The 27,829-nt window shown below is 41.4% G+C and overlaps 1 protein-coding gene across 1 annotated transcript in view; it reads left to right on the top strand.

The window, feature by feature from the left end:
• Positions 1-27,829, top strand: part of LOC115144838 (sodium- and chloride-dependent GABA transporter 2-like) — a 43,000-nt gene that overhangs the window by 9,422 nt on the left and 5,749 nt on the right. Inside the window, exons 4-9 of the mRNA XM_029685934.2 lie at positions 65-205; positions 670-754; positions 1,079-1,211; positions 2,078-2,212; positions 19,160-19,263; positions 27,018-27,142. Coding sequence (XP_029541794.1) covers positions 65-205; positions 670-754; positions 1,079-1,211; positions 2,078-2,212; positions 19,160-19,263; positions 27,018-27,142 — 723 coding nt within the window. The remainder of the gene's footprint in view (positions 1-64; positions 206-669; positions 755-1,078; positions 1,212-2,077; positions 2,213-19,159; positions 19,264-27,017; positions 27,143-27,829) is intronic.

Genomic DNA, 27,829 nt, shown 5'->3' with positions numbered 1-27,829 from the left:
CAACATTGAAAGGCATTGTCATTGCCAACCACAATACTCCACTTGTCCTTGGTCCCCGCTGCAGGAGTGGGCTATGCCACACAAGTCATCGTGGCTCTGTTGAACTTCTATTACATCATCGTCCTGGCCTGGGCCATCTTCTACCTGTCCTACTCCTTCACCTGGGACCTGCCCTGGGCCTCCTGCAACAACACATGGAACACAGGTCAGAGATCCACCATAGGCTCAGTGGACATTTTCCTTATTCAATCTTGTCCAAGCTCTTCCTCAAGGGCAGAAGGAATATGATTGGTTGGAGGAAATGGCTCCATGGAAATGTTGCTGGTTCAAATGTTACCCAACCCCTAACCCTAACCAATTGAGATTACTTTAACTGAACCAATCGTATTTATTGCCTAAACATTCACATTGTTTCTGCCCTCGAGACACGATCGAATGAGGAAAACTCCAGTATGCCACCATATACAGAGAGAGGTTGAGCAGAAACATACAGGACTACACTCAATTATGAATCAAATGTATTTATAAAGGCCTTTTTACATCAGCAGTTGGTGGTGTCCTGTGTAAGTCTTACCTAACGTTAGAATATGGTTGGGTTCCCAAGAGAAACCATATAGCTGGTGTCCTCACTGAGCTTGTGCAAACTTGTTGTGCATTTCTGTTCTCAAGATTCTTGCATGGAGTTCCAGAGGAGGAATGACTCGTTCAACCAGCCACGTCTGAACGCCACGTCTCCTGTCATTGAGTTCTGGGAGTAAGTACTAAGAGTCTATTGTTTCTCCATCTCCTTAAGGAGCCTGGGTGGCCTACTGTTTATTCCTCAGCCAACTGGCCGTTGTCTTGCCAACTGGTGTTGCGCTGCTGAATACAAAAACACGATGGCTTGAAGATAGTCTTCTTTATGGGTGATTTTAAGGGCTGTGGTGTCCTTACAGATACCTCCATAATGTACATGTTTGCTCTGTAATTTCAGAGCTTACTAATCATGTTTGGTCTGTAAATAGCAATCACATACAGTATGTATGCACTTATAGTTATCTCACGTTATCTGTTCCCTTGTGTGTTTGGGATTTTGTAGGCGAAGGGTTCTGCGTATCTCCTCTGGCATAGACAATATAGGATCTCTCAACTGGGACCTGGTTCTGTGTCTGGCCATAGCCTGGATACTGGTTTACTTCTGTATCTGGAAGGGAGTCAAGTCCACTGGCAAGGTACTCTACATTCTGTCTCTGTGAGCCTCCCTAATACAGTTCCTGACCAGGAAGAACCTCTGAGCCCTATCCTGATTGATTGAGTGATTTTATTTGGCAGTTTAAGAAATACAATGATTTATTTCTATTGTGGTCCCTTAAAGTGCATGGTGCAATAAATTATATAGAAACAGACATGAAAATGGTTCTACCGTTCAGTCATCAGAAAGCTTTTGACAGACGTTTAAAAATAGGTTTTGGTCGGTATAGCTTTAAGTTGTTGTGGTAGTTTATTCCACTTAACAGCACCGGTATATAGAAAGGTACCGGAAAGGCTCTTACATTTGAAAAAGTCAATAGCATAGTCTCTGGCAATGAATAGGACCAAGAGTTGCTCCTGGTCTGATCACTTGTTCAGGACATATTCTAAGTATTTATACGCATTTCTCAACGTTGCTTAACACCTTTGGACAGCCAAGTACTCTAGGTATGTGGTCCTGTTGAAGTCTGGCAGATAACGTGATACAGAGCTGAGATGACTACACTCTTAGAAAAAAGGGTTCCAAAATAGTTATTTGGCTGTCCCCATAGGAGAACCCTTTTTGGTTCCAGGTAGAACCCTTTCTACAGAGGGTTCTACCTGGAACCAAAAAGGGTTCTCCCTATGTTGACAGCAGAAAAACCCTTTTACGTTCTAGATAGCTCTTTTTTTTAGAGTGTGTGGTAGAGACCCTTCAATGACTCTTTTGCTTCTTATTATGAATAGACAGCTGCTTAACCCACTGTGTTGTACATTGCTATCTGTGATTCTTGGTGCTGTACTGTTTTGCACTGTGCATACCGTAGCCGTGTGTATGTACAGTACAACCCTAACCCTGTTCCCTCAGGTGGTGTATTTTACAGCTACCTTCCCCTACATCATGCTGTGTATCCTGCTCATCAGAGGGGTCACCCTACCGGGAGCCTTCATAGGAATCCAATTCTACCTCTACCCAGACCTGAGCCGCCTGTCCGACCCACAGGTACGCACACACAAACACACACACACACACATCCCGACCATCACATCTGTGGGAAGTGGAAAAGCCCCACAGTGTGTGTGGACAGTGGTTGACACGATGACCCTATAGACTGACTGACCCAGCACTCCTCTGACCTCTGCCTGTCAGAAATAGAACACCTCACAGTCACACCTCTTGTGTATTCCCCAAGGTTACTATAGTTACTGTAGAACTGTGTTACATATAACTTGGACGATAAATGATTCACTTCGTTAGTTGAGCGAGTAATACTAATATGAAAGTGATTATTATACTTTGATTAGGAGGAGTGGTGCTTTGGGAGTGATGTAGGATTGTCCTCCAACCCCTTGGGAGCTAGCGCAATATTACCAAGAATGTTATAGAGCTGGATCATTAACAAATAAAACCTTGTCTGGTCAAGAGAGCAGAACATGGCATGGGAAAAACCAGGAGGATGTTGTCTTTCAAACTAATGCCGTGCCAGAGAATGACCGAATCTGTAAAGTTGCCAGTCCCTAGAAATATTTGACGAGTGAGAGGATCTGGAGAGAAGAATACAGGTGTGCCAAGCTTGTAGTGCCATACCCAAGGAGAATTGAGGCCATAATCGATGCCAAAGGTGCTTCAACAAAGTACTGAGTAAAGAGTCTGAATACTTAAAAATAAATAAATAGGCAAAACATTCTAAAAACCGGTTTTTGCCTTGTCATTATGGGGTATTGTGTGTAGAATGATGAGGGGGAAAAACGATTTCATCCATTTTAGAATAAGGCTGTAACATAACAAAATGTGAAAAAAGTCAAGGGGTCTGAATACTTTACAAATGCACTGTATACACTACCGGTCAAATGTTTTAGAACACCTACTCATTCAAGGGTTTCTTGATTTTTGCTATTTTCTACATTGTCAAATAATAGTGAAGACATCAAAACTATGAAATAACACATATGGAATCATGTAGTAACCTATCAAGGCACAAGCCGAGACCCAGCTGCATACACAGGAGGCAGATGGTTGGAGTCCTACACGGAACCCAAACCGGCTGCGCGTGTGCGCCATCGTGCATACATTTATTTTGCCCCCGCACACCAAACGCGATCAGACATGCAGATCACGACACGCCAAGAGTGTGCAAAGCTGTCATCAAGGCAAAGGGTGGCTATTTGAAGAATCTCAAATATAAAATATCTTTTGATTTGTTTAACACTTTTTTGGTTTCTACATGATTACATGAGTTATTTCATAGTTTTGATTTCTTCACTATTACTCTGCAATGTAAAATATTAAAAAATGTAAATATCAAAACAAACTCTGAACCAATGACATTAATTTGGGGACAGGTCGAAAAGCATTAAACATGTATGGCAATTTAGCTAGTTAGCTTGCATTTGCTAGCTTACGTTAATTTGTCCTATTTAGCTAGCTTGCTGTTGCCCACATCAAACTACACAAAACACCCTTAATGACAAACCAAAAACTTGTTTTTAGAAATGTTTGCTAATATATTAAAGATTAAAAATAGAAATATCACAATTACATGTAGTACCAGTCAAAGGTTTGGATACATCTACTCATTCCAGGTTTTTTCTTTATTTTTTACTATTTTCTACATTGTAGAATAATAGTGAATACATCAAAACTATGAAATAACACATATGGAATCATGAGGTAACCAAAAAAGTGTTAAAGAAATCAAAATATATTTTATATTTGAAATTCTTAAAAAATATATATATATTTTATTTTATTTAACCTTCATGTAACTAGGCAAGTCAGTTAAGAACAAATTATTATTCACAGTGACAGCCTACCAAAAGGTAAAAGGCCTCCTGCGGGGACGGGGGCCTGAGACTAAAAAAAATTAATGAATACAATGTAAATATAAATATAGGACAAAACACATCACAATAAGAGAGACAACACAACACTACATAAAGAGAGACCTAAGACAACAACATAGCAAGGCAGCAACACATGACAACATAGCAAGGGAGCAACACATGACAACACAGCATGGTCAAGAAGGTAGAGACAACAATACATCACAAAAAGTAGTCTTGATGACAGCTTTGCACACTTGGCATTCTCTCAAATCAAATCAAATGTTATTTGTCACATACACATGGTTAGCAGATGTTAATGCGAGTGTAGCGAAATGCTTGTGCTTCTAGTTCCAACAATGCAGTAATATCCAACGAGGAATCTAACCTAACAATTCCACAACAACTACCTTATACACACAAGTGTAAAGGAATTAATAAGAATATGTACATTAAAAAAATATATGAATGGTATAGACGGCATAGGCAAGATGTATAGAGTACCGTATATACATATGAGATGAGTAATGTAGGGTATGCAAACATATAAAAGATGCATTGTTTAAAGTGGCTAGTGATACATTACATCAAGATGGCAAGATGCAGTAGATGGTATAGAGTACAGTATATCCATATGAGATGAGTAATGTAGGGTATGTAAACATTATATGAAGTGGCATTGTTTAAAGTGGCTAGTGATACATTTATTACATAAATGTATCCATTATTAAAGTGGCTGGAGTTGAGTCAGTATGATTTCAGCAGCCACTCAATGTTAGTGATGGCTGTTTAACAGTCTGATGGCCTTGAGATAGAAGCTGTTTTTCAGTCTCTCGGTCCCTGCTTTGATGCACCTGTACTGACCTCGCCTTCTGGATGATAGCAGGGTGAACAGGCAGTGGTTCGGGTGGTTGTTGTCCTTGATGATCTTTTTGGCCTTCCTGTGACATCAGGTGTTGTAGGTGTCCTGGAGGTCAGGTAATTTGCCCGCGGTGATGTATTGTGCAGACCCCACTGCCCTCTGGAGAGCCTTATGGTTATGGGCGGAGCAGTTGCCATACCAGGCGGTGATACAGCCCGGCCGGATGCTCTCGATTGTGCATCTGTAAAAGTTATTGAGTGTTTTTGGTGACAAGCCGAATTTCTTCAGCCTCCTGAGGTTGAAGAGGCTCTGCTGCGCCTTCTTCACCACGCTGTCTGTGTGGTTGGACCATTTCAGTTTGTCCATGATGTGTACGCCAAGGAACTTAACTTTCTACCCTCTCCACTACTGTCCCATCGATGTGGATAGGGGGAGGGGGGGTGCTCCCTCTGCTCTTTCCCGAAGTCCACGATCATCTCCTTTGTTTTGTTGACGTTGAGTGTGAGGTTATTTTCCTGACACCTCCTCCCTGTAGGCCGTCTCGTTGTTGTTGGTAATCAAGCCTACCACTGTAGTGTCGTCTGCAAACTTGATGATTGTGTTGGAGGCGTGCATGGCCATGCAGTCGTGGGCGAACAGGGAGTACAGGAGAGGGCTGAGAACGCACCCTTGTGGGGCCTCAGTGTTGAGGATCAGCGGGGTGGAGATGTTGTTACCTACCCTCACCACCTGGGGGTGGCCCGTCAGGAAGTCCAGGACTCAGTTGTACAGGGCGGGGTCGAGACCCAGGGTCTCGAGCTTGATGACGAGTTTGGAGGGTACTATGGTGTTAAATGCTGAGCTGTAGTCGATGAACAGCATTCTCATAGGTATTCCTCTTGTCCAGATGGATTAGAGCAGTGTGCATTGTCTGTGGACCTATTGGGGCAGTAAGCAAATTGGAGTGGGTCTAGGTTGTCAGGTAGGGTGGAGGTGATATGGTCCTTGACTAGTCTCTCAAAGCACTTCATGATGATGGAAGTGAGTGCTAGTCATTTAGCTCAGTTACCTTGTGAAGCATGTGGGGACATCAGAGTGGGATAAGGATTGATTGAACATGTCCGTAAACACACCAGCCAGATGGTCTGCGCATGCTCTGAGGACGCGGCTGGGGATGCCGTCTGGGCCTGGAACCTTGTGAGGGTTGACACGTTTAAATGTTTTGCTCACGTCGGCTGCAGTGAAGGAAAGCCTGCAGGTTATGGTAGCGGGCCATGTCAATGGCACTGTATTGTCCTCAAAGCGAGCAAATAAGTTGTTTAGTCTGTCTGGGGGCAAGACATCTTGGTCCGCGATGGGGCTGGTTTTCCTTTTGTAGTCCGTGATGGACTGTAGACCCTGCCACATACATCTCGTGTCTGAGCCGTTGAATTTCCATTCTACTTTGTCTCTATACTGACGTTTGATTGCCTTGCGGAGGGAATATCTACACTGTTTGTATTCGGTCATGTTTCTGGTCACCTTGCCCTGATTAAAAGCAGTGGTTCGCGCTTTCAGTTTTGCGCAAACGCTGCCATCAATCCAAGGTTTCTGGTTTGAGAATGTTTTAATAGATGCTGTGGGGCCGACATCGCCGATGCACTTTCTAATAAACTCGCTCACCGACTCAGCGTATTCGTCAATGTTGTTGTTAGACGCAATGCGGAACATATCCCAATCCACGTGATCGAAGCAATCTTGAAGAGTGGAATCTGATTGGTTGGGCCAGCGTTGAACAGACCTGAGCGCAATCATCTTGGTAGCTCAACCATCTTCATGAGGTAGTCACCTGGAATGCATTTCATTTAACAGGAGTGCCTTGTTAAAAGTTCATTTGTAGAATTCCTTTCCTTCTTAATGCATTTGAGCCAATAAGTTGTGTTGTGACAAGGTAGGGGTGGTATACAGAAGATGGCCCTATTTGGTAAAAGACCAAGTTCATATTATGGTAAGAACAGCTCAAATAAGCAAAGAGAAACGACAGTCCATCATTACTTTAAGACATGAAGGTCAGTCAATGCGGAACATTTCAAGAACTTTGAAAGTTTCTTCAAGTGTAGTTGCAAAAACCATCAAAAACCTCTCTTGAGGCCCGCCACAGGAAAGGAAGACCCAGAGTTACCTCTGGTGCAGAGGATAAGATAATTAGACCAACCAGACTCAGACATTTTTGCCCAAATAAATTTAATCACAGAGTTCAAGTAACAGACACATCTCAACATCAACTGTTCAGAGGAGACTGTGTGAATCATGCTTTCATGGTGGAATTGCTGCAAAGAAACCACTACTAAAGGACACCAATAAGAAGAGACTTGCTTGGGCCAAAAAACAGGAGCAATGGACATTAGACTGGTGGAAATCTGTCCTTTGGTTTGATGAGTCCAAATTTGAGATTATTGGTTCCGTCGTGGTTCCGTCGTGTCTTTGTGAGACGCAGAGTAGATGAACGGATGATCTCCGCATGTGTGGTTCCCACCGTGAATTATGGAGGAGGAGGTGTGATGGTGACATTATCTGTGATTTATTTAGAATTCAAGGCAAACTTAACCAGCATGGCTACCACAGCATTCTGCAGCGATACTCCATCCCATCTGGTTTGCGCTTAGTGTGACTATAATTTGTTTTTCAACAGGACAATGACCCAACGCACATCCAGGCTGTGTAAGGGCTGTTTGACCTAGAAGGAGAATGATGGAGTGCTGTATCAGATGACCTGGCCTCCACAATCACCCGACCTCATCCCAATTGAGATGGTTAGGGATGAGTTGGACCGCAGAGTGAAGGAAAAGCAGCCAACAAGTGTTCAGCATATGTTGGAACTCCTTCAAGACCGTTGGAAAAGCATTCCAGGTGAAGCTGATTGAGAGAACCTGAAGAGTGTGCAAAGCTGTCATCAAGGCAAAAGGTGGCTACTTTGAAGAATCTCAAATATGAAATATATTTTGATTTGTTAAACACTTTTTTGGTTATTACAGGATTACATATGATGTGTTATTTAATAGTTTTTATGTCTTCACTATTATTCTACAATGGTAGAAAATGGTAAAAATAAGAAAAACCCTTGAATGAGTTGGTGTGTCCAAACTTTTGACTGGTACTGTAAGTATTTGGACGCTTTACTCAGTACTTTGTTGAAGGACCTTAGGCAGCGATTACAGCCTCGAGTCGTCTTGGTTATGACGCTACAAGCTTGGCACACCTGTATTTGGCGGGTTTCTCCAATTCTTCTCTGCAGATCCTCTCAAGCTCTATCAGGTTTGAATGGGAGCGTTGCTGCACAGCTATTTTCAGGTCTTTCCAGTGATGTTAGATCTGGTTCAAGTCCGGGCTCTGGCTGGCCCACTCAAGGACATTCAGAGACTTGTCCCGAAGCCACTCCTACATAGAAACATCTCGAGAATGATCAATGGAAACAGGATGCACTTGAGCTCAATTTCGACTCTCATGGCAAAGAGTCTGCATACTTATTTAAATGAGGTATTTTTGTTTTTGATTTTTAATACATTTGCAAAAACATTTTTTTCGCTTTGTCATTATGGGGTATTGTGTGTAGATTGATGATGATTTTTAAATTTTTTTACTATATTTTAGAATACAGCTGTAATGTAACAAAATGCGGAACAAGTCAAGGGTTCTGAATATTTTCCGAAGGAATGTGTAGTATTTTCATCATATTAATTAGTCCATTTGAATGTTTTGGTACACCCACTGGAGAGCTCTTCTTTGTCTACACCCATTCAGCATCGTTCACACCCTCTTAAGCTATATCCCCGCCTGTAAACTCAGAGCGCTGTCAGATTGTCTGTTCATAAATTGAGAGCGTTTCACTCTTGGAGCGTTCAGAGCGCACACTGAATGCCCTGGCCAAGGAGTAGGGTTGTTCCGAGCGTTATGTCCTAACAACAGCAGTCAAGCATCCAAGCTAACTGGTTAACGTTAGCTAGCTTGTTAGCTACTTCCAGACACAAATGAGAGAACAGCTCACTCTGACCATTTTACTCACCCTAGCAGAGCTGGTTAGCCTGTTTTTATCTTATCCAGAGTGTTGGTGACTGTAACTGTGCTGCTGGCAACAATTTAATTACGATTTTTTTTTGCCGCCGTTTACAGACACCAGCCATATTCAATGGGTGTTGAGTGTTCATACATTCATGCGTTATTCTGCGCTCTGGCACACTCATACGAGAGTGCTCTGAAATCAGAGTAGATAGCCAGAGCGAATTTACCAGCTACGTCTATCAATAGTTGTTGCATTGACATCATGAACATCCTCTTGAAATGGTTACTTGCATAGTGGAGTCTTCTGTTAAAACATGTAGCTAGCTAGCTAAACAGTGAACCATAATCCCAACTCACGACGTTATTACCCTGCATGAATCTGCAGGTAGCTAACCAACCAGGTTCAATGTTAGCTAACTAACATTAAGCTATAACTAGCAATACAAATGGCTCTGAGATGCGAAAAATATTACTACACAGAGAATACAAGTAACGTTAGCCAGCGAGCCAGCTAGCCAATGTTAGCTAGCTAGCGAACAGTACACTTGAAATGAAAACAACTTTCTGACAAAATTAGAAACATGTAATATCTGAAAATGTAGCTATCTTAACTGTATAAATGGTTGGACGCTTCTCCCTTAGTTTAAATATGTAATCTGGAGACAGGTGTTTTTCGCTACCATACTCTAATTCCACTGATTTCAAAACTCGATCTCTCGGTATGTCCAGCCCACTCATTATCTCAGCCAATCAAGGCTAGTGGGAAGGTTTTCTGTGGCTAAATGAACTAGGCACGTAATTTAACAATTTTATTCGTATTTACAGATGACATACAAGTTTGTTATTAAGGCACATGAAGGTTCAAATGTTCAAGAAGGCATTTCTGCCAAAAAAACACATTTTGATTTTAAAAGAAAGTTTACCTTCAAATGAATCTCCTGTGAAGTAGTAACGCGCGACATACGCCTAGTTTCCTGAAACGAGTCACATTTGAAATTGATTTCAAGAATCAAATCAAAGTATATTTTATGTGTTACATGCACCGAATACAACAGGTCTCGACTTTACAGTGAAATGCTTACTTACAAGCCCTTAAACAACAATGCAGTTTTAAGAAAAATAAGTGTTAAGAAAGCATTTACTAAAATAAACTGAACTAAGAAATAAAAAAATAAAAAATAAAAAAATGAAAAATAAATTATTAAAGAGCAACAATAAAATAACAACAAATTAACACTACATATTGTCCCAACCAGGTAATTTGCCTACTCATGTTAGCCAAGAAGAGGAGTTCTTATTTCTTTAAAAAAAGGACTCGATCTGGCTGGGTGTGGATTTACAATCAGAGATGTACAATTCTTTATAGAAACTGAAGAATCTTTGGTTGATTCATTTGGGTTCTGATAGTAATTCACCTGATTCAGATTCAATAGCTTGTTAGCCAGTATGTTAGCCAGTACCCATGACTGGGTCGATTACCATGGAAGTAATGGTTGAGTCTAACTCGATGGATTGCAAATGATATTCTCTGTCTTATCAATAGATTTAGTTCTGTCTTGACTTTCAAGTGAGTAGTCACTACATGATCTCAAAAAAGTGTTTGTTGAGAACGTTCTAACGTTGTTAACAACTTTTCCTATTCTGATATCTTCTTTAATTGTGATTTGTTCAGCCCAGATGCAAATGCAGTTGCTTTGTTTTTAATAAAACATTTAATGGCGTCACATAAAATCTGAGGATCGTCGAATGAATTTTTGTTAATCATTATGAATTCATTCAATTCCATTTCAAATTCTTCACAGAAAATATGATTTTGTAGTAAGTGACATTAAAGCACCATCTTGTGGCTCTTTTGGGATATTCTGATGTATGTATCTGGCCGTAATAAGCATGATGATCAGACAGGCTCATATGTTGAATTTCCATTTTCTTGATTAATTTAAATAGAGGAGTAGATAAGAGTACGAAATCGATTCTGGAGAATGTTTTGTGCCGGTTTGAATAGAAAGTGTACTCTTTTGCTTTAGGGCTATGAGCTCACCAAGCATCAATGAGGTTGTAAATAGAGAGTACATGTTGGAGAACCTTGGTTTCCTGTAGATTGAAGTTGGTCTTATTAGATTTGTCCCGCATGTCTAGAATGACATTCATGTCCTTTCCAATAACCAGCAGGATTTCAGTTAATTCCAACAACATGCTGTTCAGAGAATCATACAACTTAGGATCATATGAATTTGGAGCATACACATTAATAAAGGCCATTTTCTTTCCATTATGGATACATTTAAAACCTCTTAGGGATCCCTTACGGCTAGAATCCCGTTACCGGGATCGATTTGACAACATCCGGTAAATTGCAAAACACTTAGAAAGAATACGAATACGTCTTCATTTTTCAAAAAACAAAACATCGAACAATTTCGAAAGACTGTTGACATCTAATGGAAGCCATAGGAACTGCAATCTGGGTCCTAATAATGAGGCTTTCCCATAGAAAAGCATTGGAAAATCCAATGACCTCAACAACAACAAAAAATTCCTGGATGGATTGTCCTCTGGGTTTCGCCTGCCAAATCTGTTCTGTTATACGTACAGACATTATTTTAACAGTTTTAAAAACGTTGGTGTGTTTTCTATCCAATACTACCATGCATATGCATATCCTAGCTTCTGGGCCTGAGTAACAGGAAGTTTACTTTGGGCACCTCAGTCATCCAAACATGCCTTTACCAAGGACTGTGATTTTGAGTTTCTTATGTATCATTATGATTACACCTGTAGTTTTGTTTGGGGCTGATGAAAAAGCAGCCAGTTTGCAGAAATGGTTCTCTATTCCATGTGCGTCATTTTGTGTGTTTCTTGGAGCATTTCTACATGGTTTCTTGCTAGAATATTATGACAGATGGAATGTTTGACAGGAATAATTAGGCCTTTCAAATTTCACGAGAGAATAGTTAGTGTTGCCATTGTTTTTATAAAACGTAATTGTTATCTTTAGTGTTGATAAGCCCATGGATGTAAAATAAAAAATCCACCCATTGGTCTCTCCCCACCCAGAAGACGCTCTCTATAAAGCATTCCCCTTCCCCCCTACTCCCTAGCCTCCCCGGTTCCCCTCGCCCTGCACTATAATTACATGGTTGTAGTATAACGGCTAGTGGCAGCCTTACATATGAAATTCCTTAAGCAGCATATTTTTGGTATTAAGGTATTCATAAAAATAATAATAATTAAACTAAATAAGTAACCAATTCAGACCTTTTACAATTAAGTTACCAGACTTGAAGAGTAAGGGTGGGTAATGAAGAAAAAAATATGAAAATTATAACAAGAAGAAACTATGTGAGATATGCAATTCTAATGCATAAACAGTCAAAAATAGGATAGCTGTAGTATCCATATATTGTCCATTGTTCATTAATTTGCATGGTGTCATCACTGTGTACATGTCCTGGACCATAGGCAATATAATGACAACAAGTTCAATGCTCAGCAATAATAGTATTATTGTTCCTTATACCCAAACATGAGAGGTCTCCTCATCATTGTCTTATGCTGAGGGCAGCATACAATTGTAACCATAGGCTAGGAAGCATGATTGTGCATGGATATCATACCAGAGTAAAGAGCCAGTCATGGGGTTCCATCTGTTGGCTTGTCCCCTTGTGTGTTGGGTTTGATGTGCTTCTCCAAGAAGTCTTCGAGCTTCCTTGGCAGTGGAAAACATGTGTTGCTTGGTGGATGAAGCCGCATCTCAGGTTTAGCTGGCGTAGCTGGGATCTCACCTCGTTGTAGGTCTTCTGCTGTTTTAACAGTTCAGCACTCAGGTCTGGGTAGATGCTGATTCCGCTGCAAGACGAACAATTCGCTGTTTGACTTCAAAGCTGTGGATCCAACAATCATACAATGAGTCGTTGTGGAGTTGACCCGTGCAATGTGCAATGTTAATCAGCAGCATGGGACCCAGCAGCTCCTGTCCGAGCAGTTCATAGAAAATATTAATCATAAAGGAAGTTGGGTTGCCTGCTTCCATGCTAGTTTCAAGTCCTGTGATTTTCAAATTATTATGTTTCTCTTTTAGGAGTTTGATTTTCCCTTTTAACTTACTGTTTCCAGGTCATGGATAAAGATGGTGCCGAAGAACACTTATTGTGTACATAATGTTGTTGCTACTGTATCTTATGACCGAAAATAACTTCTAGACTTCAGAAAAGCGATTACTCACCGCGGACTGGAAGAAACTTTTTCCTTTAACAAGTCTGACGAGAAGGATATCCTGCTTTCACTGGAACAGGCCTAGATCCACGCGTGAAGAAAAGACGCCGGAAAAGGGGACGCAGATCGGGGATCTCCTCAATGTGCAATCGTTAGAAAATAAAATTGATGACCTACTATTACGATTATCCTACCAACAGGACATTAAAAACTGTAACATCTCATGTTTGGCCGAGACGTGGCTGAACGAAGAAATGGACAATATAGAGCTGGCGGGATTTTCCATTCACCGGCAGAACAGAGACGCTACCTCTGGTAAGACGAGGGGTGGGGTTGTGTGTCTTTTTGTCAATAACAGCTGGTGCACGATGTCTAATAGAGGTATTGCTCGCCTGAGGTAGTGTACCTTATGATAAACTGTCGACCACACTATCTACCAAGAGAGTTCTCATCTGTATTATTCGTAGCCGTCTATTTACCACCACAAAGTGAAGCTGGCACTAACACCGCTCTCACCCAACTCTATAAGGCCATAAGCAAAGAAGAAAATGCTCACCCAGAAGCGGCGCTCCTAGTGTCCGGGGACTTTAATGCTGGCGAACTTAAATCAGTTTTACCACATTTTTACCAGCATGTCACATGTGCAACCAGGGGAAAAACAATCCTAGACCACCTTTACTCCACACACAGAGATACATACAAAGCTCTCCCCGCTCTCCATTTGGCAAATCTGACAACAATTCTATCCTCCTGATTCCTGCCAAAAACTAAAGCAGGAAGTACCAGTGTCTTGCTCAATATGTAAGTGGTCAGATGGCGCGGATGCTAAACTAAAGGACTGTTTTGCTAGCACAGACTGGAATATGTTCCGGGATTCATCCAATGGCATTGAGAAATACTTCACCTCAGTCATCGGCTTCATCAATAAGTGCATCGATGACGTGGTCCCCACAGTGACTGTACGTAGGTACATATTCCAACCAGAAGCCATGGATTACAGGCAACATCCCTATCGAGCTAAAGGCTAGAACTGCCGCTTTCAAGGAGCGGGAGACTAATCCGAACGCTTATAAGAAATCCCACTATGCCCTCAGACAAACCATAAAACAAGCAAAGCGTCAATGCAGGATTACGATTGAATCCCACTACACCGGCTCTGATGCTCGTCGGATGTGGCAGGGCTTGAAACTATTACGGACTACAAAGGGAAACCTAGACGCGAACTGCCCAGTGACGCAAGCCTACCAGACAAGCTAAATGCCTTTTATGCTCGTTTCGAGGCAAGCAACACTGAAGTATGCATGAGAGCACCAGCTGTTCTGGATGACTGTGTGATAACGCTCTCGGTAGCCGATGTGAACAAAACCTTTAAACACCTTTAAACAGGTCAACATTTACAAAGCTGCTGTGCCAGACGGATTATCAGGACATGTATTCAAAGCATGCGCGGACCAACTGTCAAGTCTCTTCACTGACATTTTCAACCTCTCCCTGACCGAGTCTGTAATACCTACATGTTTCAAGCAGACCACCATAGTCCCTGTGCCCAAGGAAGCGAAGGTAACCTGTCTAAATGATTAGCAACCCGCGGCACTCACATCAGTGGCCATGAAGTGCTTTGAAAGGCTGGTCATGGCTCACAGCATCCTCCCGGACACCCTAGATCCACTCCAATTCGCATACCGCCCCAACAGATCCACAGATGACGCAATCTCAATCGCACTCCACACCGCCCTTTCTCACCTGGACAAAAGGAACACCTATGTGAGAATACTGTTCATCGACTACAGATCAGCATTCAACACCATCGTGCCCATGAAGCTCATCACTAAGCTAAGGACTCTGGGACTAAAGACCTCCCTCTGCAACCGGATTCTGGACTTCCTGACGGGCCGCCCCCAGGTAGCAAGAGTAGGCAACAACACGTTTGCCATGCTGATCCTTAACACTGGGGCCCCTCAGGGGTGTGTACTTAATCCCTGCCTGTATTGCCTGTTCACCCACGACTGTGTGGCCAAACATGACTCCAACACCATCACTAAGTTTGCTGACAACACAACAGTGGTAGGCCTGATCACCGACAAAGATGAGACGACCTATAGGGAGGAGGTCAGAGAACTGGCAGTGTGGTGCCAGGACAACATCCTCTCTCTCAATGTGAGTAAGACAAAGGAGCTGATTGTGGACTACAGGCAAAGGCGTGCCGAACAGGTCCCCATTAACATCGACAGGGCTGTAGTGGAGCGGGTCGAGAGTTTGAAGTTCATTGGTGTCCACATCACCAACGAACTATCATGGTCCAAACATACAGTACCAAGACAGTCGTGAAGAGGGCACGACAAAACCTTTTCCTCCTCAGAAGACTGAAAAGAATTGGCATGGCCCCCAGATCTTCAAAAGGTTTTACAGCTGCACCATTGAGAGCATCCTGACCGGTTGCATCACCACCTGGTATGGCAACAGCTCGGCATCTGACCATAATGTACTACAGAGGGTAGTACAAACGGCTCAGTACATCACTGGGGCCAAGCTTCCTGCCATCCAGGACCTATATAATAGGTGGTGTCAGAGGAAAGTCCATAAAATTGTCAGACTCCAGTCACTGAAGTTATAGACTGTTTTCTCTGCTACCACACGACAAGCAGTACCGGAGTGCAAAGTCTAGGACCAAAAGGCTCCTCAACAGCTTTTACCCCCAAGCCATTAGACTGCTGAACAATTCATAAAAATCGCCACTGGACAATTTACATCCCCCCCTTGTACACTGCTGCTACTTGCTGTTTGTTTGTTACCTATGCATTGTCAATCAACAGAAATCTCATAAATCAAATTCCTCAAACACACAAGTATTAGGCACCATTTTAAAGATACAATTCTCGTTAATCCAGCCATAGTGTCTAATTTCAAAAATGCTTTACAGCGAAAGCTCCACAAACGATTATGTTAGGTCACCACCAACTCACAGAAAAACCCAGCCATTTTTCCAGCCAAAGAGAAGAGTCACAACAAGCACAAATAGAGAGAAAATTAATCACTAACCTTTGATGATCTTCATCAGATGACACTCATAGGACTTCATGTTACACAATACATGTATGTTTTGTTCGGTAAAGTTCATATTTATATCCAAAAATCTTATTTTACATTGGCGTGTTGTGTTCAGTAGTTCCAAAACATGCAGTGATATTGCAGAGAGCCACATGAATTCACAGAAATACATAAGTGTTATGCATGGGACTTTAGATACACTTCTCCTTAATGCAACCGCTGTGTCAGATTTTTTAAAAACTTTACGGAAAAAGCATAATCTGAGAACGGTGCTCGGAGCCCAAACCAGGCAAAATAAATATCTGCCATGTTGCGCAGTCAACATTAGTCATAAATAGCATTATAAATATTCACTTACCTTTGATGATCTTCATCAGAATGCACTACCAGGAATTGCTGTTCCACAATAAATGCTTGTTTTGTTCGATAATGTCCATAATTTATGTCCATTTATGTCCAAATAGCTTCTTTTGTTAGGGCGGTTTGGTAAACAAATCCAAAAGCGCGTTCAGATCCAGTCGGACGATAAGTTCAAAAAGTTATATTACAGGTCGAAGAAACTTGTCAAACTAAGTATAGGATCAATCTTTAGGATGTTTTTATCATAAAGGTTCAATAATGCTCCAACCGGAGAATTCCATTGTCTGTAGAAAAGCAATGGAACGTGAGATACCGCTCATGTGAAAATGCGCGTGACTGAGAACGAGGCTGCTGGCAGACCCCTTAGTCAAACAGCTCCCATCCGGCCCCCCTTCACATAAGAAGCCTGAAACAACGTTCTAAAGACGGTTGACATCTAGTGGAAGCCTTCGGAAGTGCAACATAACCCATATCCCACTGTGAATTCGATAGGGGCTGAGTTCAAAAACTACAAACCTCAGATTTCCCAGTTCCTGTTTTTTTTTCTCAGGTTTTTGCCTGCCATATGAGTTCTGTTCTACTTACAGACATCATTTAAACAGTGTTTTCTATCCAACGCTGTCAATTATATGCATATTCTAGCATCTTTTCCTGACACAATATCCCATTTAAAACGGGAACGTTTTTTTTTTTCAAAAAATGAAAATACTGTCCCCTAACACCAAGAGGATTTAAAGACCTAGTAATATTTTACATCAATAGCAGTCAATATATAATCGTCACCTTATTTCAGTCTCAACCAAAAGTTTACAACTTTCAGATATCTTCACGAACCCTGGCTAACAAGTTGAATCAGCAATACAAAATTGGATTTAATTATTTCTTTACTAAATACCTAACTAATCACACAGAATTACATATGCACAGAATGAATCATACCTTGATTACAAATTATATCATGAAGGAAAACGTCCCTAGCGGAGGGAACAGATATGACAGCTGGTTACACAAAGAAAAGGGGCTGGGTTTGAGTGAAAGAGCGGGAAGACCGAGGAACAAAGGGAGAAGCGATGTCTCTATCGTAAATACAGTATCTTATGCATTCTAAATTACCGCCCATTTGGAAAAGGAAAATGCAATAAATATTTACTCTGAGCTGCGCTTCGGTAGGTTGGTGGTAGATGGAAGGCCGTGTTGCCCAACCGAGTCCTTTGAAGAATGTCTCTGGTGGTCAATTGAATACGTTGTAGTAACGTCGTTGTGTGGTAGATGGGATACTCTGTCTGTTCTTTCCTAGCCCACGTTTTCAGCTGCGGTTGCTAACTCAACGGCTAGGAGGTATCACGTCTGTTGTGAATAAGAGTTCAAAGTTCATACCATTCGCAACCAAAGCTTAGTTCTGTAGTTGACATGTTAGTCCTTTTAACGTATGGACCATCGTCCTCACATCCTCGGAACAGGAGGTTACATTTTCGTCAAGGCTTTATATAGAGGAGCGTACTATACTACCTCAGCCTAAACATCAGCACCACAGGTAACTTCCACAAAGCTGTGAACGATCTGAGAGACTAGACAAGAAGAGCCTTCTATGCCATTAAAAATAAACATAAAATTTGACATCCCAATTAAGATCTGTCTAAAAATACTTGAAGCAGTTATAGATCTATTGCCCTTTATGGACAGTGAGGTCTGGGGTCCACTCACAAAGCAAGAATTCTGTATGCAAAAACGTCCTCTGTGTACAATGTAAAAAAACAAATAATGCATGCAGAGCAGAATTAGGACGATACCCGCTAATGATCAAAATCCAGAAAAGACAACCACTTAAAAGGAAGCAATTCCCCAAACTTCCATAACAAAGCCATCACCTACAGAGTGATGAGCCTAGAGAAAAGGTTCCTAAGAAAGCTGGTCCTGGGGCTCTGTTAGCAGAGAGAGCGCAGAGAGGAGAGGGAGAGGGTGTGATTTATTAGAGTACACCAGAAAACAAAATGAGTGCCCTCTTCAATCCACTGACAAGCTACTCCAAGAAGCCTGTACCATGAGAACATCTGCCTTAGTGGCTATGGCCCATAGGCCCTGGTCAAAAGTAGTACACTACATAGGCAATAGTGTGCAACCAGAAGTCTTTCTGGCTGCCAGGCAGCCAACTGAAACGTGCCCCCATTGCTTCAGGACCACTTTGCCGAATGGAACAAAGAGCACCCTCATTTAAATTGGAACTGTGTTGTGCTGGTCGTTCAGATTCTGTGATGGAAAATTACCACACTTGGCGTTGAGGAGCCATTGAGATGGAGAACCAGCGTGCCAGTGACATTGTCAGGGTGGAGAGGGTGGGCTTAGGACTGAAAAGGGGGTATGAGGTCTATAGACAGAGATTACTGGGGGTTGTATGGTGGGTGGTGATGACATAATAAGTGACGAGAAATGGGGTGACCGTGTTTACCACAGAGTGAGGAGCATGTAGGTAATTATTTGGTCATAAAATGTCTCACCAGTATGGGTTTATAGCTGTCTTTCTATAATGTGTTTCATAGAAGTAAATGTATCAGCCAGGAACAATGCCATGGTTTCTCCCAGCAAATGAAAAGGCTGGTTGGTTTGGTTTCTTCCTGTTCTTTCTAGGTATGGATGGATGCAGGGACTCAGATCTTCTTCTCGTATGCCATCTGTCTGGGGTGTCTGACTGCCCTGGGGAGCTACAACAAGTACAACAATAACTGCTACAGGTCAGGGCTCACCTCAGAAGACACACTTACACCTCTACCTCCCAGTCTACTCTGCTCTACTGTACTCTGCTCTACTTTACTGTACTCTGCTCTACTCTTCTGTACTGTGCTATACTGTACTCTGCTCTACTTTACTGTACTCTGCTCTACTCTTCTGTACTGTTCTATACTGTACTGTACTCTGCTCTACTTTACTGTACTCTGCTCTACTCTACTGTACTGTTCTATACTGTACTGTACTCAGCTCTACTTTACTGTACTCTGCTCTACTCTACTGTACTGTGCTATACTGTACTCTGCTCTACTCTACTTTACTGTACTCTGCTCTACTCTACTTTACTGTACTCTGCTCTACTCTACTGTTCTGTACTGTACTCTGCTCTGCTGTACTGTTCTATACTGTACTCTGCTCTACTCTACTGTACTGTTCTATACTGTACTGTACTCTGCTCTACTTTACTGTACTCTGCTCTACTCTACTGTACTGTTCTATACTGTACTGTACTCAGCTCTACTTTACTGTACTCTGCTCTACTCTACTGTACTGTGCTATACTGTACTCTGCTCTACTTTACTGTACTCTGCTCTACTCTACTTTACTGTACTCTGCTCTACTCTACTGTTCTGTACTGTACTCTGCTCTACTGTACTGTTCTATACTGTACTCTGCTCTACTCTACTGTACTGTTCTATACTGTACTGTACTCTGCTCTACTTTACTGTACTCTGCTCTACTCTACTGTACTGTTCTATACTGTACTGTACTCAGCTCTACTTTACTGTACTCTGCTCTACTCTCTACTGTACTGTGCTATACTGTACTCTGCTCTACTCTACTTTACTGTGCTCTGCTCTACTCTACTTTACTGTACTCTGCTCTACTCTACTGTTCTGTACTGTACTCTGCTCTACTGTACTGTTCTATACTGTACTCTGCTCTACTCTACTGTACTGTTCTATACTGTACTGTACTCTGCTCTACTTTACTGTACTCTGCTCTACTCTTCTGTACTGTGCTATACTGTACTCTGCTCTACTTTACTGTACTCTGCTCTACTCTTCTGTACTGTTCTATACTGTACTGTACTCTGCTCTACTTTACTGTACTCTGCTCTAGTCTACTGTACTGTTCTATACTGTACTGTACTCAGCTCTACTTTACTGTACTCTGCTCTACTCTACTGTACTGTGCTATATTGTACTCTGCTCTACTCTACTTTACTGTACTCTGCTCTACTCTACTTTACTGTACTCTGCTCTACTCTACTGTTCTGTACTGTACTCTGCTCTACTGTACTGTTCTATACTGTACTCTGCTCTACTCTACTGTACTGTTCTATACTGTACTGTACTCTGCTCTACTTTACTGTACTCTGCTCTACTCTACTGTACTGTTCTATACTGTACTCTGCTCTACTCTACTGTACTGTTCTATACTGTACTGTACTCTGCTCTACTTTACTGTACTCTGCTCTACTCTACTGTACTGTGCTATACTGTACTGTACTCTGCTCTACTTTACTGTACTCTGCTCTACTCTACTGTACTGTTCTATACTGTACTGTACTCTGCTCTACTTTACTGTACTCTGCTCTACTCTACTGTACTGTGCTATACTGTACTGTACTCTGCTCTACTTTACTGTACTCTGCTCTACTCTACTGTACTGTTCTATACTGTACTGTACTCAGCTCTACTTTACTGTACTCTGCTCTACTCTACTGTACTGTGCTATACTGTACTCTGCTCTACTCTACTTTACTGTACTCTGCTCTACTCTACTGTTCTGTACTGTACTCTGCTCTACTGTACTGTTCTATACTGTACTCTGCTCTACTCTACTGTACTGTTCTATACTGTACTGTACTCTGCTCTACTTTACTGTACTCTGCTCTACTCTACTGTACTGTTCTATACTGTACTGTACTCTGCTCTACTTTACTGTACTCTGCTCTACTCTACTCTACTGTTCTATACTGTACTCTGCTCTACTGTACTGTTCTATACTGTACTCTGCTCTACTCTACTGTACTGTTCTATACTGTACTGTACTCTGCTCTACTTTACTGTACTCTGCTCTACTCTACTGTACTGTGCTTTACTGTACTGTACTCTGCTCTACTTTACTGTACTCTGCTCTACTCTACTGTACTGTTCTATACTGTACTGTACTCTGCTCTACTTTACTGTACTCTGCTCTACTCTACTTTACTGTACTCTGCTCTACTCTACTGTTCTGTACTGTACTCTGCTCTACTGTACTGTTCTATACTGTACTCTGCTCTACTGTACTGTTCTATACTGTACTCTGCTCTACTCTACTGTACTGTTCTATACTGTACTGTACTCTGCTCTACTTTACTGTACTCTGCTCTACTCTACTGTACTGTTCTATACTGTACTGTACTCTGCTCTACTTTACTGTACTCTGCTCTACTCTACTGTACTGTTCTATACTGTACTGTACTCAGCTCTACTTTACTGTACTCTGCTCTACTCTACTGTACTGTTCTATACTGTACTGTACTCTGCTCTACTTTACTGTACTCTGCTCTACTCTACTCTACTGTTCTATACTGTACTCTGCTCTACTGTACTGTTCTATACTGTACTCTGCTCTACTCTACTGTACTGTTCTATACTGTACTGTACTCTGCTCTACTTTACTGTACTCTGCTCTACTCTACTGTACTGTGCTATACTGTACTGTACTCTGCTCTACTTTACTGTACTCTGCTCTACTCTACTGTACTGTTCTATACTGTACTGTACTCTGCTCTACTTTACTGTACTCTGCTCTACTCTACTGTACTGTGCTATACTGTACTGTACTCTGCTCTACTTTACTGTACTCTGCTCTACTCTACTGTACTGTTCTATACTGTACTGTACTCTGCTCTACTTTACTGTACTCTGCTCTACTCTACTGTACTGTTCTATACTGTACTGTACTCTGCTCTACTTTACTGTACTCTGCTCTACTCTTCTGTACTGTGCTATACTGTACTGTACTCTGCTCTACTTTACTGTACTCTGCTCTACTCTACTGTACTGTTCTATACTGTACTGTACTCTGCTCTACTTTACTGTACTCTGCTCTACTCTACTGTACTGTGCTATACTGTACTGTACTCTGCTCTACTTTACTGTACTCTGCTCTACTCTACTGTACTGTTCTATACTGTACTGTACTCAGCTCTACTTTACTGTACTCTGCTCTACTCTACTGTACTGTGCTATACTGTACTCTGCTCTACTTTACTGTACTCTGCTCTACTCTACTTTACTGTACTCTGCTCTACTCTACTGTTCTGTACTGTACTCTGCTCTACTGTACTGTTCTATACTGTACTCTGCTCTACTCTACTCTACTGTTCTATACTGTACTGTACTCTGCTCTACTTTACTGTACTCTGCTCTACTCTACTGTACTGTTCTATACTGTACTGTACTCAGCTCTACTTTACTGTACTCTGCTCTACTCTACTGTACTGTGCTATACTGTACTCTGCTCTACTCTACTTTACTGTGCTCTGCTCTACTCTACTTTACTGTACTCTGCTCTACTCTACTGTTCTGTACTGTACTCTGCTCTACTGTACTGTTCTATACTGTACTCTGCTCTACTCTACTGTACTGTTCTATACTGTACTGTACTCTGCTCTACTTTACTGTACTCTGCTCTACTCTTCTGTACTGTGCTATACTGTACTCTGCTCTACTTTACTGTACTCTGCTCTACTCTTCTGTACTGTTCTATACTGTACTGTACTCTGCTCTACTTTACTGTACTCTGCTCTAGTCTACTGTACTGTTCTATACTGTACTGTACTCAGCTCTACTTTACTGTACTCTGCTCTACTCTACTGTACTGTGCTATATTGTACTCTGCTCTACTCTACTTTACTGTACTCTGCTCTACTCTACTTTACTGTACTCTGCTCTACTCTACTGTTCTGTACTGTACTCTGCTCTACTGTACTGTTCTATACTGTACTCTGCTCTACTCTACTGTACTGTGCTATATTGTACTCTGCTCTACTCTACTTTACTGTACTCTGCTCTACTCTACTTTACTGTACTCTGCTCTACTCTACTGTTCTGTACTGTACTCTGCTCTACTGTACTGTTCTATACTGTACTCTGCTCTACTCTACTCTACTGTTCTATACTGTACTGTACTCTGCTCTACTTTACTGTACTCTGCTCTACTCTACTGTACTGTTCTATACTGTACTCTGCTCTACTCTACTGTACTGTTCTATACTGTACTGTACTCTGCTCTACTTTACTGTACTCTGCTCTACTCTACTGTACTGTGCTATACTGTACTGTACTCTGCTCTACTTTACTGTACTCTGCTCTACTCTACTGTACTGTTCTATACTGTACTGTACTCTGCTCTACTTTACTGTACTCTGCTCTACTCTACTGTACTGTTCTATACTGTACTGTACTCTGCTCTACTTTACTGTACTCTGCTCTACTCTACTGTACTGTTCTATACTGTACTGTACTCAGCTCTACTTTACTGTACTCTGCTCTACTCTACTGTACTGTGCTATACTGTACTCTGCTCTACTCTACTTTACTGTACTCTGCTCTACTCTACTGTTCTGTACTGTACTCTGCTCTACTGTACTGTTCTATACTGTACTCTGCTCTACTCTCTACTCTACTGTACTGTTCTATACTGTACTGTACTCTGCTCTACTTTACTGTACTCTGCTCTACTCTACTGTACTGTTCTATACTGTACTGTACTCTGCTCTACTTTACTGTACTCTGCTCTACTCTACTCTAGTGTTCTATACTGTACTCTGCTCTACTGTACTGTTCTATACTGTACTCTGCTCTACTCTACTGTACTGTTCTATACTGTACTGTACTCTGCTCTACTTTACTGTACTCTGCTCTACTCTACTGTACTGTGCTATATTGTACTGTACTCTGCTCTACTTTACTGTACTCTGCTCTACTCTACTGTACTGTTCTATACTGTACTGTACTCTGCTCTACTTTACTGTACTCTGCTCTACTCTACTGTACTGTTCTATACTGTACTGTACTCTGCTCTACTTTACTGTACTCTGCTCTACTCTACTGTACTGTGCTATACTGTACTGTACTCTGCTCTACTTTACTGTACTCTGCTCTACTCTACTGTACTGTTCTATACTGTACTGTACTCTGCTCTACTTTACTGTACTCTGCTCTACTCTACTGTACTGTTCTATACTGTACTGTACTCTGCTCTACTTTACTGTACTCTGCTCTACTCTTCTGTACTGTGCTATACTGTACTGTACTCTGCTCTACTTTACTGTACTCTGCTCTACTCTACTGTACTGTTCTATACTGTACTGTACTCTGCTCTACTTTACTGTACTCTGCTCTACTCTACTGTACTGTGCTATACTGTACTGTACTCTGCTCTACTTTACTGTACTCTGCTCTACTCTACTGTACTGTTCTATACTGTACTGTACTCAGCTCTACTTTACTGTACTCTGCTCTACTCTACTGTACTGTGCTATACTGTACTCTGCTCTACTTTACTGTACTCTGCTCTACTCTACTTTACTGTACTCTGCTCTACTCTACTGTTCTGTACTGTACTCTGCTCTACTGTACTGTTCTATACTGTACTCTGCTCTACTCTACTGTACTGTTCTATACTGTACTGTACTCTGCTCTACTTTACTGTACTCTGCTCTACTCTACTGTACTGTTCTATACTGTACTGTACTCAGCTCTACTTTACTGTACTCTGCTCTACTCTACTGTACTGTGCTATACTGTACTCTGCTCTACTCTACTTTACTGTACTCTGCTCTACTCTACTGTTCTGTACTGTACTCTGCTCTACTGTACTGTTCTATACTGTACTCTGCTCTACTCTACTGTACTGTTCTATACTGTACTGTACTCTGCTCTACTTTACTGTACTCTGCTCTACTCTACTGTACTGTGCTATACTGTACTGTACTCTGCTCTACTTTACTGTACTCTGCTCTACTCTACTGTACTGTTCTATACTGTACTGTACTCTGCTCTACTTTACTGTACTCTGCTCTACTCTACTGTACTGTTCTATACTGTACTGTACTCTGCTCTACTTTACTGTACTCTGCTCTACTCTTCTGTACTGTGCTATACTGTACTGTACTCTGCTCTACTTTACTGTACTCTGCTCTACTCTACTGTACTGTTCTATACTGTACTGTACTCTGCTCTACTTTACTGTACTCTGCTCTACTCTACTGTACTGTGCTATACTGTACTGTACTCTGCTCTACTTTACTGTACTCTGCTCTACTCTACTGTACTGTTCTATACTGTACTGTACTCTGCTCTACTTTACTGTACTCTGCTCTACTCTACTGTACTGTTCTATACTGTACTGTACTCTGCTCTACTTTACTGTACTCTGCTCTACTCTTCTGTACTGTGCTATACTGTACTGTACTCTGCTCTACTTTACTGTACTCTGCTCTACTCTACTGTACTGTTCTATACTGTACTGTACTCTGCTCTACTTTACTGTACTCTGCTCTACTCTACTGTACTGTTCTATACTGTACTGTACTCTGTTCTACTGTACTCTGCTCTACTCTTCTGTACTGTGCTATACTGTACTCTGCTCTACTCTACTTTATTCTACACCCCACCTCCTACCTCACCTAATTAGATAAGACTGAGATTATTGAAACAATAAGCAGAAGTGTCTCTGATAAGATTAAACAGAGAAGTGATATGTTCTGTTTTATACCCTAATGACCTAACCGTCAGTTCTGTTTTACACCCTAATGACCTAACCATCAGTTCTGTTTTACACCCTAATGACCTAACCGTCAGTTCTGTTTTACACCCTAATGACCTAACCGTCAGTTCTGTTTTACACCCTAATGACCTAACCGTCAGTTCTGTTTTACACCCTAATGACCTAACCATCAGTTCTGTTTTACACCCTAATGACCTAACCGTCAGTTCTGTTTTACACCCTAATGACCTAACCGTCAGTTCTGTTTTACACCCTAATGACCTAACCGTCAGTTCTGTTTTACACCCTAATGACCTAACCATCAGTTCTGTTTTACACCCTAATGACCTAACCGTCAGTTCTGTTTTACACCCTAATGACCTAACCATCAGTTCTGTTTTACACCCTAATGACCTAACCGTCAGTTCTGTTTTACACCCTAATGACCTAACCGTCAGTTCTGTTTTACACCCTAATGACCTAACCGTCAGTTCTGTTTTATACCCTAATGACCTAACCATCAGTTCTGTTTTATACCCTAATGACCTAACTGTCAGTTCTGTTTTATACCCTAATGACCTAACCATCAGTTCTGTTTTATACCCTATAATGACCTAACCATCAGTTCTGTTTTATACCCTAATGACCTAACCATCAGTTCTGTTTTATACCCTATAATGACCTAACCATCCGTTCTGTTTCATACCCTATAATGACCTAACCATCAGTTCTGTTTTATACCCTATAATGACCTAACCGTCAGTTCTGTTTTATACCCTATAATGACCTAACCGTCAGTTCTGTTTTATACCCTATAATGACCTAACCATCAGTTCTGTATATTGATCTGTATTCTGACAGTATCTGATTCTACTTTGAAGCTGTAAAGTTTTAGTGATTCTGCTTTGACGTTTTCAAGGGGTTAGTGTGTGGTACAGTATCTGTTGTTATGGTCTATGTCTTCCTGACGACTGCCTCTCTGGGTTTACAGAGATTGCTTGTCGTTATGCTTCCTGAACAGTGGGACCAGTTTCGTGGCTGGCTTTGCCATCTTCTCCATCCTGGGCTTCATGTCTTATGAGCAAAATGTGCCCATCTCAGAGGTGGCAGAATCAGGTTAGTAGTCCTTGTAAAAGAGCGTTACACACAAACCATTCTAGACAGTCAATTTCTACATCATCGTTGGGAAAGAATGTATGGTTTTCCACAATTGAAAAAAGTGTACGTGCTTGTGCTGTCAGATGGAATCATCTGTTGAATTTCAACAATACAACTAACTATGTCAAAGTAGAATTGCTACCCCAAGTAAGCGGCTATTGACTGTAAATTCCCCACACTGTTCAAAAGAAAACCCCTTTACTGTACTGTATTGGTGCTTAATGGTGTTTAAGAGAAAAACCCTTTACTGTGCTGCATTGGTGCATATTGGTGCGTAATGGTGTTAATGGTGTTTAATGGTGCTTAATGGTGTGTAATGGTGCTTAAAACCTCTTCAGGATTGGACCTATTTTTTTTAACACAATAGATCTGGAAAAAGATAATACAAAGAAAAAAACAACCGTTCTTTTGTATTTTTTAGTACCATTATCTTTGAAATACAATCGAAAGGCCATCATGGATTTTTCCAGCCCAGCTGCAATTTAGATTTGGGCAACTAGATGGCAGCAGTGTATGTGCAACGTTTTAGAGTGATCCAATGAACCATTGCATTTCTGTTGAGAATGTTGTATCAAGACTACCCAAATGTGCCTAATATTCAAAACTGTGCACTCTCCTCAAACAATAGCATGGTATTCCTTCACT

This window comes from Oncorhynchus nerka, linkage group LG17 (assembly GCF_034236695.1).
Source record: "Oncorhynchus nerka isolate Pitt River linkage group LG17, Oner_Uvic_2.0, whole genome shotgun sequence".
NCBI classification, from domain to species: domain Eukaryota; kingdom Metazoa; phylum Chordata; class Actinopteri; order Salmoniformes; family Salmonidae; genus Oncorhynchus; species Oncorhynchus nerka.
This window is presented reverse-complemented; position numbering and strand designations above follow the sequence as displayed.